The 17,056-nt window shown below is 49.4% G+C and overlaps 1 protein-coding gene across 1 annotated transcript; it reads left to right on the plus strand.

Moving 5' to 3' along the window:
• Positions 1–7,331: 7,331 nt before the first annotated feature.
• Positions 7,332–11,353, plus strand: LOC144742059 (zinc fingers and homeoboxes protein 3-like). Its single transcript, XM_078624561.1, has 7 exons — positions 7,332–8,051; positions 8,144–8,239; positions 8,315–8,939; positions 9,063–9,793; positions 10,260–10,579; positions 10,641–10,974; positions 11,075–11,353. The coding sequence occupies exons 1-7, from the start codon at positions 7,332–7,334 to the stop codon at positions 11,351–11,353; spliced, it is 3,105 nt and encodes a 1,034-aa protein (XP_078480687.1).
• Positions 11,354–17,056: the final 5,703 nt, after the last annotated feature.

Genomic DNA, 17,056 nt, shown 5'->3' on the forward strand with positions numbered 1-17,056 from the left:
ACTGACACATTATCTAGTATCTAGGTGACTATTAGATTTATTTTTTGTCTCCCATTCACCTCTCATCATTGTAGTTTGATTTACATGTCATTTAAAAAGGATTCAAAAGGAAAAGATTCACATTTGGTGTAAATTAATTTTGATTCATCTTCATTTTGCCAATGCCTTGGAGAACAGCAGAATGTTTGATTCAGGCGGCGTGCAACATTGCAGGTTAAGGTGAATGAAATCATTTTTGGAGTGAGATGTATAGCAGGGAATACAGAAAAAGGAAAACAAGGCATGTTCGGCAAAATTATGTTGGTTTATTAAATGACCAAATCCAACCGTAGAGTTGAATGTTTTGTTCAAAGTGCAAAGTGCATTGGTAAATAATCATATTTCTGTGTTATTTCCGTTTAATCATCACTTATACCTACCTCATGTTTTAAACTGTAATCCATTTATGGGCGTTTAAGTCATCGTCCTGTTCTTTTCACTGCTGTCCAGCAGAGGGCTTACTTTCTGTTTGGGGAGCTTCACCTCAGTTTAAACTCATGTAGTTTCATTTTCGTTCTGTCAACAATGTGACTTTGAGGATTGTTTAACTTCAACTTATCTGCCAACAAGAATTACTGAAGAATGGTCGGAGTTGGAGCAATTTATGATACAAATTCTGTTTTTCACAAATGACCAATTGATATTCACATCATGAAATCTGGGGATGACATGATGTTACATATTTGATTGTTCAAGTAATGTTAATGTATGTTTATTTTAAGACTTCACAACCCATGACGCACTGATTCATTCAGAAAGATTGTGGATTGTGTCATCATCTTGATATGTAATGTAAAACTATACACTTGCAAAATCAATACTCCAAAAATAGAAATGCTGTGTTTAATACTATGTGTCTGCAATATACAGTTGTAGGTTTACAGTTTCATCTGTGGTATGCTCCTAGGGTGCCGTAATACTCTCAGGTGTGAAGTCGTAGACAGTAAACACACGAGCCCCTGGTATAAAACGCATTACATTAATGCAGTTACATGTAATATTGTTCACTGGAGTTACCAACAGGTTCACACATGTTCAAACTTTATTGGGGAACTTTCCAGCTTGCAGTGAAGCATTCAGTGCCTTGATTTAGTGTGAGAGAACATGCACACCATGGACACTGTGACATACAGAGGAGATCCTGTGTGTGTTTGTGTGTACTCTGACATAGTGAAGACAATTTTCAATACAATGATATTTCGTCCTGTGCTTTCTCGTTACCAATAGTAATACTAATTAACCCTGCTGGTCGAGGGACTGGCGGCTGATTGGCTAGCAACACGGACTTTAATTATGATTAGCTAATGAGCACTTCAGATAGCGGTTCGTTGGTTGGGGCTGGGGCGACTTGAACCCATGTACTGACATGTAGTTTAAGTGTTATAAATGTGTGCACAAAACCAAAATATGCAAACCATACACAAACTGACACCAGTTGTATTTTATGGTAATTTGGAGCCAAACAAATATGTATTTCCCCACCAAACAGGTTTACCCGGTCGTGTGTGTGACGACGTTAACGATCTGTAAAAGATGTTGGACATCAGTGTAACAATGGCGCGACTTTGTACTGCCCCTTTAAGACAGGTCACCTGGGGGGGGGGGGACAGGTGTGTAACGTCACATTGACCCGGGACAGAGAGCGGGGTTTTCGCCCTGAACACCCTGACCACGACCCCCCTGACGTGTTGGGTCACAGCCGGGGCGGGATGTCTGACTCGCTCTTGCTCGGTGCACGCCACGGCGGAGCTCGAGCTCTCACGCCAACTCCACCGTCAGTGACGTCTGCGTCACGTGTCTGCCTCTTCCCTCGGTACGTCCGTCGTATTTTCCTCTCCTTCTTCACGGTCTGTCTCATCACTGGAGCCACTCGATACAAACCGGAGGCGACCAGGGGGGCCGCTGAGAGGCAGCAGCCCGGTTCCGGTGTCACGTTTATCAGCGGATGGACGGAGGGGGTGCTTCCACCTAGAAGTTACCATCAGTGAAGATCCCGACTGCTCCGAATCATCGTAAACTTTTTAAATGCCGCGGCGTCCATTGAGTCCTGACAAAAGCCAGGTGAGGAGACATTTCCACTAGTTCACCTCTTTCAAACTTGTGCTGTGGCGTCTCACCTTGGCGGCTGAGCTCCGGCTCAGTTCTGGCCAGCTGCATGTCGCCTGCTTAAAATGGCGACAGCCGGCGGGGGGAGAGAGAGAGAGTAGTTCTTTTAGAGAGGGAGGGGGTGGGGGCTGCAGGTCTGCATTTTCCTCCACTCAGATAAACATATAATATTGACACGGTCGTTAAGTTGGAGCTCACTCCGCCCAAGTTGAACGGAAGATGAACACGCATCGTTTTCGGAAATGTTGGACGCTGATGCGTTCAGGGACCGTCGTTACAGTCCGATGCGTTTATGCGCTATCCCACCAAAGAGAGATATTGGTTCTTATTTTAAGAGCTTACCGGAGACATCATCGATTTCTGTTGAAGTAGCACACATATGCTGATTTAAGCGAAAAGTAGTCAGTTAGTGTTGACCAATGTTGTTTTTCAGAATTTATAAAATAAAACGGAATACAGTTCAGATTTAGTTGTTTACTTGTTTATTTCTGTTACACATGTCAGTGACGTTGTTATTATTTGTATTAACTATAATTTCCGTCTTTCAAGGTTGTTGTCTCAGGGAGTTGTCATGTCAATGTGTGACTCCAGGGATTATTTCCCAGACAACTAACCTGTACCTGATATCCAAACATAGCAGCTAATCCAGCCATGTTTCCATTCATGTGTCACCTGTTTACTACAGAATAAACCATCATGCACTCTGCGCACCTTTGAGATAGTTGTCACAAGTGAATGGCAATGTGGGTGTATGAATATTATTGCTGATAACAATAATAATCTTTTTTTTTTGTATTACTGGTGTATCTCATCACAGCCACCCACCTCTTTCTCCTCGTCTTCTTGGTTTAATGTTTCCCCTCACGCAAACTCCCTTCCTGTGTATGAGATGACTCTGGAATGCAACCCCTATTAAACTTTTTAAAATGACTTTCTTTTATGTTTTGTCTTAAGCTCCAAGTGGGGACTTATGGGAACTACAAGGTCATTTCATCCAAGAGTCTCATCTCCTGTCTGTGTTGACTCTCACAATGGCAGTTCAGTCTTGGCCATCAGCTGGTAGTTGAGTGTTTTTTACAATCTCAGAGAGGGAGAGTGATCCACTCACCCATCTGGAGCTAGAAGGTTTTGGTCAAGCAGGAGTAGGCGCCTCTGCTCTGCTTGGCTGGTTAACAGCTTGTGATGTCAGCCATTTTAGGTTGGACACCACAGAGCATGGTGCTCCGCCATTTCTCTCGCGCTCTCTCTCTCTCCTCTTAGCAACCCAGTTCTAACACTTGCCCTGGCAGTGGCCACAGTAATGCAACCGTTTGCAACCCACGCAACCATCCGCTCCGTGACCTTGAGAGTGGCCTAAATGGGACTCAAATGGAGTGATACACTATAACTGAAGCTTTTGTGTCGTTGCCAGTGTTGCAGAAAAAGCTGTGCATGAAAATAAGTTTGGAATTTTAGCTTTGGTGTGATGTGTGAGTAAGCAGGAGTTGTCTCACACGTTGAATGTGGAAAGGATTTTTGTCTTGAGATATTGAAAGCACATATATGGAGAGCGCTCCTTCTTCAGTCGTCTTGCTGAGATAGCACTGGTTATGTGTCCACGCCTGCATTGCCTGCAGCAGTTTCAGGGGCGCTACAAGCCTCAAAGCCGCTGCAGGCCAAACACAGGAGCCATAGTAGATATTAACCCAGGCAAATGTCTGCACAGGGACGCAGTCAGCGCTGAGTTAACAGGAAGAGACAGCATCAGCTCTGGCCAATGATGTGTCCTGGCGATGGCGACCACACCTAGCTGAGAGACATCAGCACCGTGTGAGGCAGAAATAGGAGCAGGGCAGGGACTCTCCAAATACCACTCACAGGGCAGTGTGGAGCAAACAAGCCCCACTAGAACCAGAATGGTGCTGGAGGTGTGGAGGTCTGAGGAGCTCTGTGCTTGTTTACCCACACACATGTACTTTAGAGAAACTGAGCTGGTGGGAGGAGGGAGGGGGGATTGGAGCCCAGTTGCCATGGTGACAGTAACACACCAGTGGTGCTGCCGACCTGTTCCCTGGGCCAAACTTGCTGAGAGAGAGAGGGAGGGGAGGCAGAGGGTGCAGAGACAGTTTGAAAGGGAGGGGGAGTGAGGGTGAAAAGGGGGGGAAAGAACGAATGAGGAAGCATGAAATTGAGTGAAGGAAAAGACAGGGTGCTGCGTTTTCTCTCTCGCCAAAGAAAACATACAATCACAGTGATCTGAACATTACACCTGCACCCGCTGCTTCGTGATGGGATGGATACTTCAGTTAGCGTGTAGCTACACCATGCAGTCAAGCTGAAGGACCGCTGGTGCGTGCATGCGTGCGAGTGCTATTCTTGGCCTCAGAGGATATAACGAAGGCCTCGACAAGCCAGGTCAGGGAATGAAAGAGGGTCAGGCGGTGCCGAGCCACTGCTATGGCGGAGATACTGTAGCTTACGAACCATGTGGACAAAAACATCGTCTTTGTTACTTGTCTCTGGCTGTAACACAGTAGAAAGGAAAAGCAGCCTCAGTGCCTCAGACACAGGCATGCAGGTTTCCACCCCCGCACGCCATATACACACAAACACATGCGCCCCAATCACCCCCACCCCACCCCCTCTCAGTCTCCACTCCAAATCACACAGGAAGCGAACACATGCAAATGCTAACACGTAGTATAACAGACGCAAAACCACCGTCACCACACGGTCAGTCAACATGTACGCTGCGTTGAAGTGAACGCATGTAATCGGTGAGTCAACAGCCCGTCTGGCGTCACAGCAGCCACATTGGAAGTCACCGTTAATAGCTCAGCTTTGCTACGGTGTGCTTCAGGCCTCACCTGAATGAGGTCTGTGGGTCGTCTTGCCTTGTTGAGCACAACTGCAGATGTGGTTTTGGATTTTTCAGTGACCTTGATCATTCAGTCTGTCCTGACAGTAGTTTTATTGTTTCGCATGAGGTTTTTGTTGGATGTGTGTGTGTGTGTGTGTGTGTGTGTGTGTGTGTGTGTGCACGCATGGAACTTCAGGTTATCAGGCTATGTCCACTGGCCGAAGGGCCTCGGGTTGGAACATTCCAGACTTCACAGCGCAGCAGCAGGGAGGGAGGCGGAGGGAAGGACTGTGATTGTGTGATTTTGGGTGGAAGGGGGCACAGGAGAGCGGGGGTTGGCAGGGTGGGGTGGCTGTAGGGGGCATCGGGGAGGAAAATTCCTCACTGAAACACCTCAGTGCTTCCTCCACGACAGTTAACACCCCTCCTTCCCTCGCCTTCTCACCCCAAAGTGACTGCCCATCCCCCACCATCCTCTCCCATTTGCTCCCTCTCCTCTCGCCTGCCCACACACAACCAGCAGAACCACGTAATGGACGTCTGAGACTGCCCACCCATAAGCCTTTGTGTTGGTCATGTGACCAGCCTGCCTTGGCAAAGCGATGCCCCCTGATGCAGAACTGAATGGCAGGGTGTGTGTGGGTTGGGGGGGGGGGTGCTGCTCTCCTTGGGGGGGTGCATGAGGGAACAAGGGGCATCACGTTCCCTCTACAGTAGCAAACTTCATTTGCTAGTTAACCCCTCACATTCCACAGACGCCAGCTCTTCCTGCAGTGGACATTAACACCAGTTTGCCGTTCGTTTTCCAGCACAAATGTCAGTGTTTTTGTGTTATTTCTAAAAACAACTGGTCTCATGGTTTCATGGTCTTCTGCTGAGTAAAACTAGATCTGAATATTGTTTGGAAGCTTCACACCGCTGTCCAGTGAGGGTTAACTTACCATGACCCCTCTGCAGCAGGACAAGGCTGTGTTTGTGTTTGTGGGTACGAGAGTGAGAGCCTTCGCCACTGAACAGTTCTATTCGATTGGACCGTTGCAGAAAACAGCTTGTCTTGTCTCTTAGGCAACGTTTCCCCCAAAGCTGAAGGTTCATTTAGTTGTGTCTCTTACAGCCTCTTAGGTTTTGTCTTTCGCAGTGGTTACAGTCACAGAACATGTGCACATCTTTTACCATGGTTGCACTTTGCTCACGTCATCATCCGCTGGCTTTGCTGTCAAGTGTAAGCTCGTCAAACTGGATGGAAGATGAGATTCTTGTTCTGATTTTGAGAAACTGGAGAGCAAAAACAAATGATTCCATATCAGTTCAATCCACATGGGACCAAAAATGCACCTGAACCTTCAGAACACAGCTTGATGCTGCGGTGCAACAAAGATCTCTCAAGTGTTGCAGGTGACCATTGAGGTACCGGGGTCAACCTGAGCTTCGTCATGAATTGGAGTGTAGAGACATTATTCTTAATTTGAGCTCAACTGCAGAAAGAGGAACAGTATTTCATGTCCTGAACTGCCCCTGAATGAGGAGCGGCTGGAGGTTTTCTGGTTTACCTGTTGTCAACGGGCGGTTTGGCTGATCGGTGCCTGAGGTGTCATGTCAGCACTGAGTGATTGTGAGAGCAATCGCCCTCGAGCTGTCCTGACTCTACATCACTGTGCTCCTGAGAGAGCAAAGGAGGGTGGGAGCTCCTCCACAGGAAGCTTCGCCATGATGTACGGACACACAGGACCAGATTGAAATGAAACGAGGCCCTGGACTCAAGCAGAATATTTTCACTTAAGCCATTTTTTAAGGTATGCAATGAAGCTACTGGGGCTCATGGTGTGTTTTTTTTGAAGTGCTCGCTCTGTGGGGGTGTGTCCGAACGAGGGGAAGTGACACAGAGTCATGTGGGGGAGGGGAGAGAAGGGGTAGGCCAGGAGCTCTCCCAAAAAGCGTGGAGTGAAGAAAGCACACAGCTTATCTCATGTCCTCCTCCATGGGAGAGCTTTGGATGAGGTGAGGAGCAATGTTTGATTTATTTATTTTTAAGGCCAGCACCAGATATTCTAGATGTTACTTCATGGAGTACGTTACCCTCTCCTGCTTCCATCTGTTCATGTTTCATCACCTTCTTTTTCTCTTTCATTCCCTCAACGCAACAAATGGCGGATGAAGGTTGACTGACAGTGAATGATTTTGTCTTTTCCAGGTTTTCCTGCTCGATTAGAGACAACGACGAGGGAACCCGTGGACATGTCGTGACTTTTCCTTCCCCCGCGCCTCGTCCATAGTCAAGAAGAAACGGCCGGTCGTCGCAGTCACGCTCCAGTCTCAGCCATTTGACCTCCCGCCCTGTGGTCACGCCATGGCCAGCAAGAGGAAGTCCACAACTCCATGTATGATCCCCAGCAAGCTCATGCACGTCTCAGAGGACACTGAACCCGACTCTCCTGCTGTTGTTCGCCAAAGCAGGATTGCTGGGGAGGGCAGAAATAGCCCCATGGACCCAGAGGCAGCAGACACAGTCAAAGAGGGCTGTGGCATTTACACCTGTAGGCCTTGTAACTTTGAAACCCATGACCTGAACTTGTTCTTGGATCACGTGTACACAGGACACCCAGACTTCCGTTCAGAACCGAGCTTCTTGTGCGTGAGCTGTGGGTTTTCAGCGCCTAAATTTGAGGGCCTGGCCCTGCACAATGCCAGGGTTCACCCCAGCACCTTGAACACCACGCTGCATCTGAGAAAGAGGGACAAGGGGGTGGTGGTGGAGCAGAGTCTGGTGACGGTGGCGGGGAAGGATCATGAGATCTCCATCACCAAAACGCCAATCATGAGGAGGCTGAAGGGCAAATCGGAGCCCAAAAGGATCGTGGTGTCCCACTCGGTGTCTGACGAGTCCTCCTCAGACACACCCACAGCCTCAGCCTCCAGAGAGACCGAGAGGAACGAAGCCGCTGCAGCGACAGTCACGCAGGTTTCCACCATCGTCCACAATGGAACAGCCAAGGTCACGCTGCCCTCCGCAATCCAGATAGTCAACGGCTCTGGAACGTTACCGTTACTCAAGACCCCCATCACTCAGGTAGACCCCCTGTCTGCCTGTTCATATCTAAATTGAACGATGATTTCATTCTCATATTTTCTTCTTTCCTCAACTATTCCATATTCCACCAGGTGGTCTCAGTTGTTCAGAACAGAAGCCTTCACCAGTCTGCTCCCATCACGGCCGCCTCAGACATCTCCTCTTCTTCTTCCAAGAATCTCCCCAAGGTAAATTCATTTGTTCCCATCGTTTTGAAAAGTCCATATTCATGGATCGTGACCGTTTGAAACGTTCCCTCCCAGGTGATGATTCCTCTGAGCAGCATCCCCACATACAGTGCCTCCATGGACTCCTCCTCCTTCCTGAAGACCTCCTTCAGTAAATTTCCGTATCCCACCAAGGCTGAGCTCTGCTACTTGACGGTGGTCACTAAGTTCCCGGAGGAGCAGATCAAGATCTGGTTCACCGCCCAGAGACTCAAGCAAGGGATCAGCTGGTCCCCCGAGGAGATCGAGGAGGCCAGGAGGAAGATGTTCAACACCATCATCCAGACTGCTCCCAGCAGCTCGCAGACCCAGAGTCCGGCTCAGCACACCATAACGGTTCTGCCGGCCTCACTGGGGGCGACCGGCATCCCTCACATCCTCCAAGGCTCTCTCGTCAGCCAAGCCGGGGTCATTGTCACGCAGCCCGTCATGGCCAACGGCATTCAGGTTAGCAGCGCTCCAGTGGCCCTGGCTGTCACACCCAAACCTCAGGCGGCAGCCCGCCCTACGATGCAGGCGCGACCAGCCGCAGCCCTGGTGGCTGACAAAGGCATCAGCATGATGGTGGGGGCGGTGGGCAGCAGCAGCAGCACAGGGAGCAACATCAGCAGCAGCAAGAGCAGTCGCGGAGGAGGAGGAGGAGGCGGTGTCATTACCAGCAGTCCAGCTAGTGTCATCAACCTGAGCCTCGCCAGCAGTAACCTCAGTAAGGTGAGCAGCGCTCACACGCCTCCTGCTGACAAGAGCAGCAGTAACGGAAGCAGCCACGTGAGCACCGCCAAAGGCAGCACGGACTGCAAGAGCACCGACATCATCAAAGCCGTAAACATCAGCGTGATGCAGAGCGGCGGGAAAGTAGCCGCAGAAAGCAAAAAGAGCACAGCGGGCAAACTTTGTAGCGACGGACAAAAGAGCAAAGACACGAATGGCAGCGGGGATAAAAACAGCGCGTCAGAGGACGTCGAGCTGAGTGCAGGCGACTCTCCAACTAAGATGGAGGAGACGCCCTCCCCGGCCTCCCAGTCCTCGTCCCCGTCTCCTGCAGCAGCCTCCAGCAGCACGCTGCTCTCCCGGGGTGTGAACTCATTCCTGGACCCCAGCTTCTGCAAAGGAAAGAAATCTCAGGGGCAGCTCAGTGCTCTGAAGGATAGTTTCCTGGCCAACCAGTTCCCAGACCAGGAGGAAGTGGACCGCCTCATCACTCTGACGGGGCTGACCGTTCGAGAAGTCCGAAAGTGGTTCAGCGACCGGCGTTACCACTTCCGCAACCTCAAAGGGCCGCGGTCGGGCACCGGGGGGCAGACTAAGTCTGCAGCGGGGGCAGGTAGCGCCAATCCGATGGACCTGTCTGACAGCAGCAGTTCCGGTGATAAAACGCCACAGCACAGCTCTGCACCGCTGAGCCCGACGACAACGCAGACGCCCACGTCCCCCAGCACTCCTTCACGACGAATCCTCAGAGCGGCTTCTCCGGATTTCACAGCGATCCGCTACAAAGAGAGAGAACCCCACCAGGTGAGACCGGCTTCCTTCTGAGAAGTTACATCAGTGTTACCAGATCCAGGTCCTGGCTAAACTCTGGATCCTTTGATCCAGAACAGGACATGTTATGGCTCTTGGGGGTTTCAGACACTGTTAGAGACAACAAATGAAGATAAAGACACGAACTAACACCACACTAGATGAGAATCTGCTGAATCAGCATAGTGAACGGATTTGTTGTCTCGTCAATAGTTCTGGAGCTCTGTCCAGATGTAAACCACCATTAGCAAATAGTGACTTTAGTCAGTATGTATAGAACTGGGTTTGGTATCAGTGTGTTTCTAATGGTAAGGGGATGTTTTCTTGGACAAGGAATCTACTGATGGAGATAAAATTTTAAAACACGGGGGAAATGAGCAGCCTGGTGGAGGTCTGCTCTCTCCAAGTGCTTTTCTAGATGGTGTTGGTTCCCTGACTGTTGCTGACGTCTCGTGCTCAGGTAAAGGCACTGGAGGCCAGCTTTGCCCAGGACCCTGAGCCATCTGGAGAAGAGGTGGACAGACTCCGACTGGAGACCAAGATGACCCGAAGGGAGATCCACGGCTGGTTCACTGAGAAGAAGAAGAGAGTGGCCGCTGAGAAAAAGAGAGAGGAGGCAGAGCGAGCGCTGAGAGAGGAGGAGGAGCAGGTGGAGTTGGATGGAGAGGAGAAACCAAAAGAGGATGGGTCTGGAGAGCTGAAAGTCAACCCCATTAAGATCAACCTGAAGATGCTGAAGGTAACGGAGACCAGTGGGAAGGCAGAAGGTGAAGGGTTGGAGTGTCCTCCTGTGCCAGTCCAGTTGAGCCTCACCCCATCCTCCACCCTGAAAACAGTGCAGCCCTCCACCGCAGCTCACAAACCCTCCCAGTCCCCCCAAACCCACAGCCGTCCGAGGGAAGAAGACGGCGGAGCAGCTTCACCTGCTCAAACAGGCCTACGCGCGGACACAGTGGCCCAGCGCGTCCCAGTACGACGAGCTGATCTCAGCGACCGGGCTGCCCAGACCGGAGGTGGTGCGCTGGTTCGGAGACTGCCGGTACATGCAGAAGAACAGCCAGCTGAAGTGGCTGGAGTCGTACCAGAACATGACTCTGGAGGAGGACCTCCAGAGAGGGGACGCAAATGTCCTCCAGGCCCACCTCAACGTGCACGGCAGCCAGCAGGAGTCACAGGTACTGGGGTCATCTCTTCTCTGAAGCATCAGCGTTGACTTCAGACCAACGATTTTAATCCTTTTCATTGTCGTACAAACAGATTGTTGTTGATGCACAGTTGCAGGAGCTGGCTGAGGCCAGCGGTCTGACTGCAGACCTGGTGCGACACTGGTTTTCCACCAAGGCGTCTCTACCCCACATTGAACCGATGGGCCTCCTTCACACGACCGCACCGAGACCGGCAGCAGCCGAGCCGCCGACAGCAGGATCGTCTCCACCGGGAGGAGGGGACGATCAGTCGATTGAGCAGTCGGTGTGTGGTGTTGCAGAAGATGCTGGCAAGACTGTGAATCCTACTAAAGGTAGTGACCATGTTGGGATTTGTCTGAAAGCATGAAAATTAAATATCTTCTGAGGTTTCTCCCAAAATTTGTTTATGAGAAAGATTCAGAGAAATGTATGATGATTCCCGTTGTCATGGTAAACTGCAAACAAAACGTAGCACGTGGCAGCAGAGCATTTACAGACAGGTTGAGCATGTTGATAATGTTGAAAATAAAATGTAAATACAATGGAGCAGTGGCTGTGGTTGGAATTCCTTCTGTAGGTGGTGAACTTCAAACAAGTTGTGTCATCAGTGTCTGCACACAATTCCACGATGTAGGACAGTGTGTGTGGTCCAGTGCTGGCCTAAAACCATCTGGATCAGTCTCTGGTGTCCCATGTTTTTGTGTGTGTAAAAGTGTGCGTAGATTCTGGTCGGTGATGATCGGAGGCGTGTTGTCGTGGCGATGGATGTTTACGCTCCGTTCCTCGTCACCACAGGAACAGATTGAACAGGCTGATGGTTCGGAGGATGACGTTGGCGGTGCAGGTGGTCTTTGTGTCGGCAGCCTGAGGACAAGACGGCAGATGCGCTTGTAACACGATCACTGGATGGAAATGGGCCTTGAAAGAAAACCCATCCCCTCCCTCTCCTACTCACACACCCCTAGAGGTAGGCCAGACCACCCCCCATCCACCCACTCGCTTGCCTTCCTCCTCCTGTTGTCCTCTCCTCTGCTGCACACAGACAACCCCTCCAGTGTCCTCCTGGCCGCCATTTTCTGTATAGAATGAAGTCCCAGTGGGAGGTGGTGACAGTGGGAGGGGCACTGCTGACAGCAGTATGGCCTCTCCGCCGGCTATGATGGGAGGATGGAGGTGAAGGAGGAGAGGAAGGTAGATGTGGAGCAAGAAGAGAGAGGGAACAGTGTGATTGATATCACAGATGTTGATTAGCAGTGGGGGCGGGGGGCAGGAAATAACGGAACAGTCCGCCAAGGATTGGATTGTCAGGACTGGGGGGGGGGGTGAAAACTGTAACGGCTCTTTGCTACTGGGTGTTTGCTTAGGCCTTAAAGTAAAACCACATTAGATTCATGCTTGCAGCGTACGTGCTAGCTCTTAGCATCTTAAGACGAACACAGCACTGATGTTCATTCGTTTTTTTTTTTTCTGTATTCTGTTTAAGCTTTTTGGTTAAATGTGAACTAAAATTGTTGAAGAAAGCATCTGTCGTCCAAAGAAGGCAAGAACCAGAAACAATATATTGACGGTGGACTCTCATTTGTGTTGTAGCATCAAGTGCTTCTTTACGTCTTCTGACGTGTATGTACGTTTGTTTTTATGGAACTTTATAATGTAATAAATTTAACTGTGAACTTTTCCCAGAGGTCCATACTTAGGCATGATGTATAATTTTTACAGCTGGTATTTGCAGAATAAACAGAATGTAATAAACAAGTTGTTGAGTGTTATTACGTATCGACCCTCAGTTCTCACATGTAAAACATACTGCTACAAATATGACCGCTCCAATTTAATGCTCCAGTTTAATTAGATCCCTGCAGAAAATTATTTTATGTCAGATACAATAGTACTAGTGTTGGCATCAACTAAGTAATTCTATTCTATCAACTGTTTTAGTAATTAATCCTGAGGGCATTTGTTCAGCGAACATTAAATTGTTGGATTGGAGTTATGAATGTGGATATTTTCTTTGGTCATTTGATGTCAGTCTGGGGTTTTTGGAAAAACAGTTGCCACATTTCTGCCATTTTATAGACCAAACAGCAGATAACACACAAGCATAAAGTAGTAAGTATTTTTTATTTACTTTTCAGGCTTGAATATGTCTCTTATGAAAGGCAATGAAATTAAAATGACTCTTCTCTCCGTAGTTTAGGCACATTTACAAAAAGGCGTTTGGAAATGACAGCGTCAGCAATGAAACGACGTCGGAGAGAAAGAACAAAAACAAGTCACTGACACTTATGGCGAGCTGCACACCTATCCAGGTGATCTGTTTGAATTGGCCTCATTACAAGGACGTTTCATAAGCAATTAGCTATCCGGCCAAACAGGTACGATAACCCAACCGGAGTCTCCGCAGACGTCCACAAAGACGCTGACACCAGCGTGAATAAGCTACAGCGATTTTATGATGTGTGTAGAGATGGAGGCACGTGGACATGTGGCGACGAACGTAACGCAGCATTGAAGGGAGAGCTCTCACAAACACCACTCATGAGTCAGCTGTATGCATTAAGGTGAAACATGAGGTGGTGGTGGTGGTGGGGGGGGAGGGGTCACAAACAGGATGATTAAACTTTCTCCTTTCCCGGCTTTCACCTCGACTTAAATCAGCGTATGGCTTATGCGCATCTCAGCGGTCAAACACTGAGTGACAATACTGAGTTTACATCATAAAGTTGTCACATACGAACAGAGAAAACACTGTTTCTGATACAAACGTGGAAAGAGCACGGTTGGTTGTATGACCTCAGTCTGAACTTGAAGGCCCAGTCCTCTAAACCCCCACAAACAATCCCAGGCACCTTCGTCTTCCATCGGCAAGAGGAGTGACAAAAAACCTGAGGCTCCAGCTCAGATCCAACCTGCTCCGACCGACCACAAACACAGGAAACAGGAACTCCCAGCACATGTACGGGCACAGTTATTTATGTCAAGCAGGCCGAATGTCCGGAGATGAGGAACATGGCGCTCACTTCTGTTAGTCCTGTGCAATTAAACTCATAGGCAGTGTAACTTCAAAACACAAAACATCCGTCATGTCTCAGAGGGAGGTGGCGGTCAGCTCTATTTAAAACCCTTCAGTGTACAATGTGGTTAAAGTGAGAGCGCAAAACTATTACGAGACGTCTGCTGCAGGAGGTTTCTATGTTTACTGTTAGCGCTAAGTTCAGGGAGACGCACCGATTTGACATGTCAGTAAAAATATACAAAACATTCCACCGTTAAATCGTGTTTGACACTGAGCATCACAGGGACTCACTGTTGTACATCGTCATCATCATCATCTCTTCGCTGTGACCCTGCAGCTCTGAGCGATCCCCCTCCGGTAACAAAACAAGCATAACAGAGTAACACTGGGGGATCGTGGATGCAAATAAGACAGTTTGAACATGAAGGAACATTAATCCCTGGTCCTGCTTCAACCACACGGAGTGGCATTACTGACAGACTACGGAGTGGCAGGAAATGGAATGATGTGCAGTTTTCTTGGAATGCAAGAAATAAAAATGTTTAAAAAAATGCCTGTGTGTATCGGCGTGTGCCTGCTTCTCCCACTGCTCTCAACACACACCAGCTATGACTTCCTCCTGATGACTTTGCATAAACAAAATTAAATAGGGGATGGATGTGTGGGTTAAAATGGAGGTGTGTAATTTTCCTCCCCCCCAAAAAAAAATTAAAGACATTAAAAACAGTCGCAGAGAGCCCTCGTGTTTTACACATATACATAAGAACGTGAGAGGTCACATGATGAATGTTTGACAGTTTAAATAATTAGAATAATTAAAAACATGGAGATAGGAGCTCTTTGAGAGCAGGTCAGCTGCTGCTGTTCTCTGGCCGACAGCACAGCCCGAATAAATATATATATTCATATACGTCAAATAGAGAAGAGCGAGGACCTCGGACCGGGAAACAGACCCCCCCCCCCCGCCCCTTCATAACGAAGCCGCTGTGGTGAGTTACAGAGGACATGCTGCAGACCAACAGTCCAGAGCTGGAACTGATTTTTTCCTCCAGTGGACCTTTCTTCTTCCTGTCTGCAGCTGTCAGCTTCCTCTTGGCCCCGCCTCCTCCTCCTCCTCTTCCTCCTCCTCCGGCGTGTGGTGAGGAGGAAGGCAGGGGGCAATGGGACCGAGGAGGTGGGGGGAGGGGGGGGGGGGGTGCGGGGTTCGGGGAATGGAAGGAAGGAGAGCTGCCTGAAATGTAGGCCAAAGCGGTGGTGGGCGTTTCCATGGAAACAGTGTTCACAGCAGTCCGTGACATCATCAGTACGGGGAGAGGTGACTGGGTGAAGGGGACGAGGGGGGGGGCAGGGGTGGGGGTGGGGGGCTGGCTAGGCGTGTAACAGAATGTGTCCTGATTGGTTTGGACTTAAACGCGGTTCTCTCCGCCCACCTTGGTCCTCCGTAACACCCTGAGGTGAAGACAAAGACAGCTCGTCATCTGCATTCCGCCTGAAACCTCCACCACGTTCAGCCCTGTCCAGACCAATGATTCAAGGAGGCTGACTGTCAGCGGTATGAACGGTGGGTGCTGGAAGCTGCAGGTGATTCTACCAGTTCAGTCACTGATGATGGCTACAGACTGTCGCTAACGTTCTGACCAATCAGCTGCCAGCTGGCGACAGGTACCCACATGGGGCGTGTCTTTGACTGTGATGTATCCAGCTACAAATAAGCTAACTTTTGAACAGAGGACAAGTCCATAAATCCTTTTGAAGCACGGTGTCTTCACAGCAGTAACTTGAAATTCTATGCTAAGACAAATGCCAGAGTTGAGTACTCTGGCTTTACGGCATGGGGCAACACACCCACTGCTGTGGATACAACAGTAGTTTACGTGAGATCACAATGACCGGTCGCAGCTCAGCACCTTTTATCAGTGTGAACTGGACTGTTGCTGGGTTGCTGGAACGTTCCGTTGCCAGTTGCACGTTGTTGCGTCTGGAATCTTTGGTCTGGACTGGACTTCACAGCTCAAACGTCAGACACCGTTGTCGCCCACCTTCTGTTCTGTGCGTCCATGTGGTCCAGCAGAGCCTCCTGGGACACCCTGAATTCGTCCAGCGGCGACTGGTAGCGGGATTCCAAGGAGCCCTCTCTGGCCCGGTACGCCATGGCCTGTGCTGGCGACTGGGGAAGAGGCGACATGCTGGTGGAGGAAGTCGATGACACTGAGCTCAACTCCCCCAACCGTTCACGTCCGGTTTGGGCTGATGCTGACTGTGGCGTGGCTCCGACTGCAGCGAAAGGACTCAGAACCTCTCCGTTTTCGTCCTGAGAGGAAAGAAATTTAAAATCAGCCAGGCCTGAAGTAAACAACCAAACGGACTGTGCTGCACTCAACCCCTCCCCACTCACATTCTGGGCCTGGGCATTGTCATGAGTTTAACATCTGTTGTGAAGATCAACGTATCGCTGTCATGTTACTGGGGTTTGTTTGTGTTCGTTGGCCATGGTGACACACAGAAGAACATTCTGCCGATATTCTTACTTAGGAAGCAGCAGCTAAGCTGAGATATTCAACTACACAAGGAAGGAGGACACTGTCACGGAGGCAGGTGGAGATGTGACGAGATCTGGAAGTTCTACCTGATGACTTATCTGTGCTTACAGCTTGGAGGGGGAATACTTACCTCCACAATATGACGAGAAATTGCAAAAATCACCACTTGAGTTGATCTGTGTGTGTGTGTGTGTGTGGTGGGGACACTGCTGAGTAAATTGCCCCCCTTAGGCAAACACTGTGAGTTAGAGTCATACGTTGAAAACATTTTCAGTATTTAAACTGTTGCTAAGCAACAACTCAATCATGAATTGACCCATGATTGTTGGATTGTAGGTTCTATGCACGGATGGGGTCAGTCAGGGTCTGGACACCGTGGAGCAACACACACGTCAAACAAACTGGACTTTAGAGCTCAAACATGCTCATCTCAGTCGTGATCCTCTCGTTCCAGTATGTGACTGTTGCAGTCAAGAACGTGACACACTAACCCTTCCTCTGATGACGTCCATGT

The sequence above is a fragment of the Lampetra planeri genome, unplaced genomic scaffold, assembly GCF_965212315.1.
Source record: "Lampetra planeri unplaced genomic scaffold, kcLamPlan1.2.h2 scaffold_839, whole genome shotgun sequence".
Classification (NCBI taxonomy): Eukaryota; Metazoa; Chordata; class Hyperoartia; order Petromyzontiformes; family Petromyzontidae; genus Lampetra; species Lampetra planeri.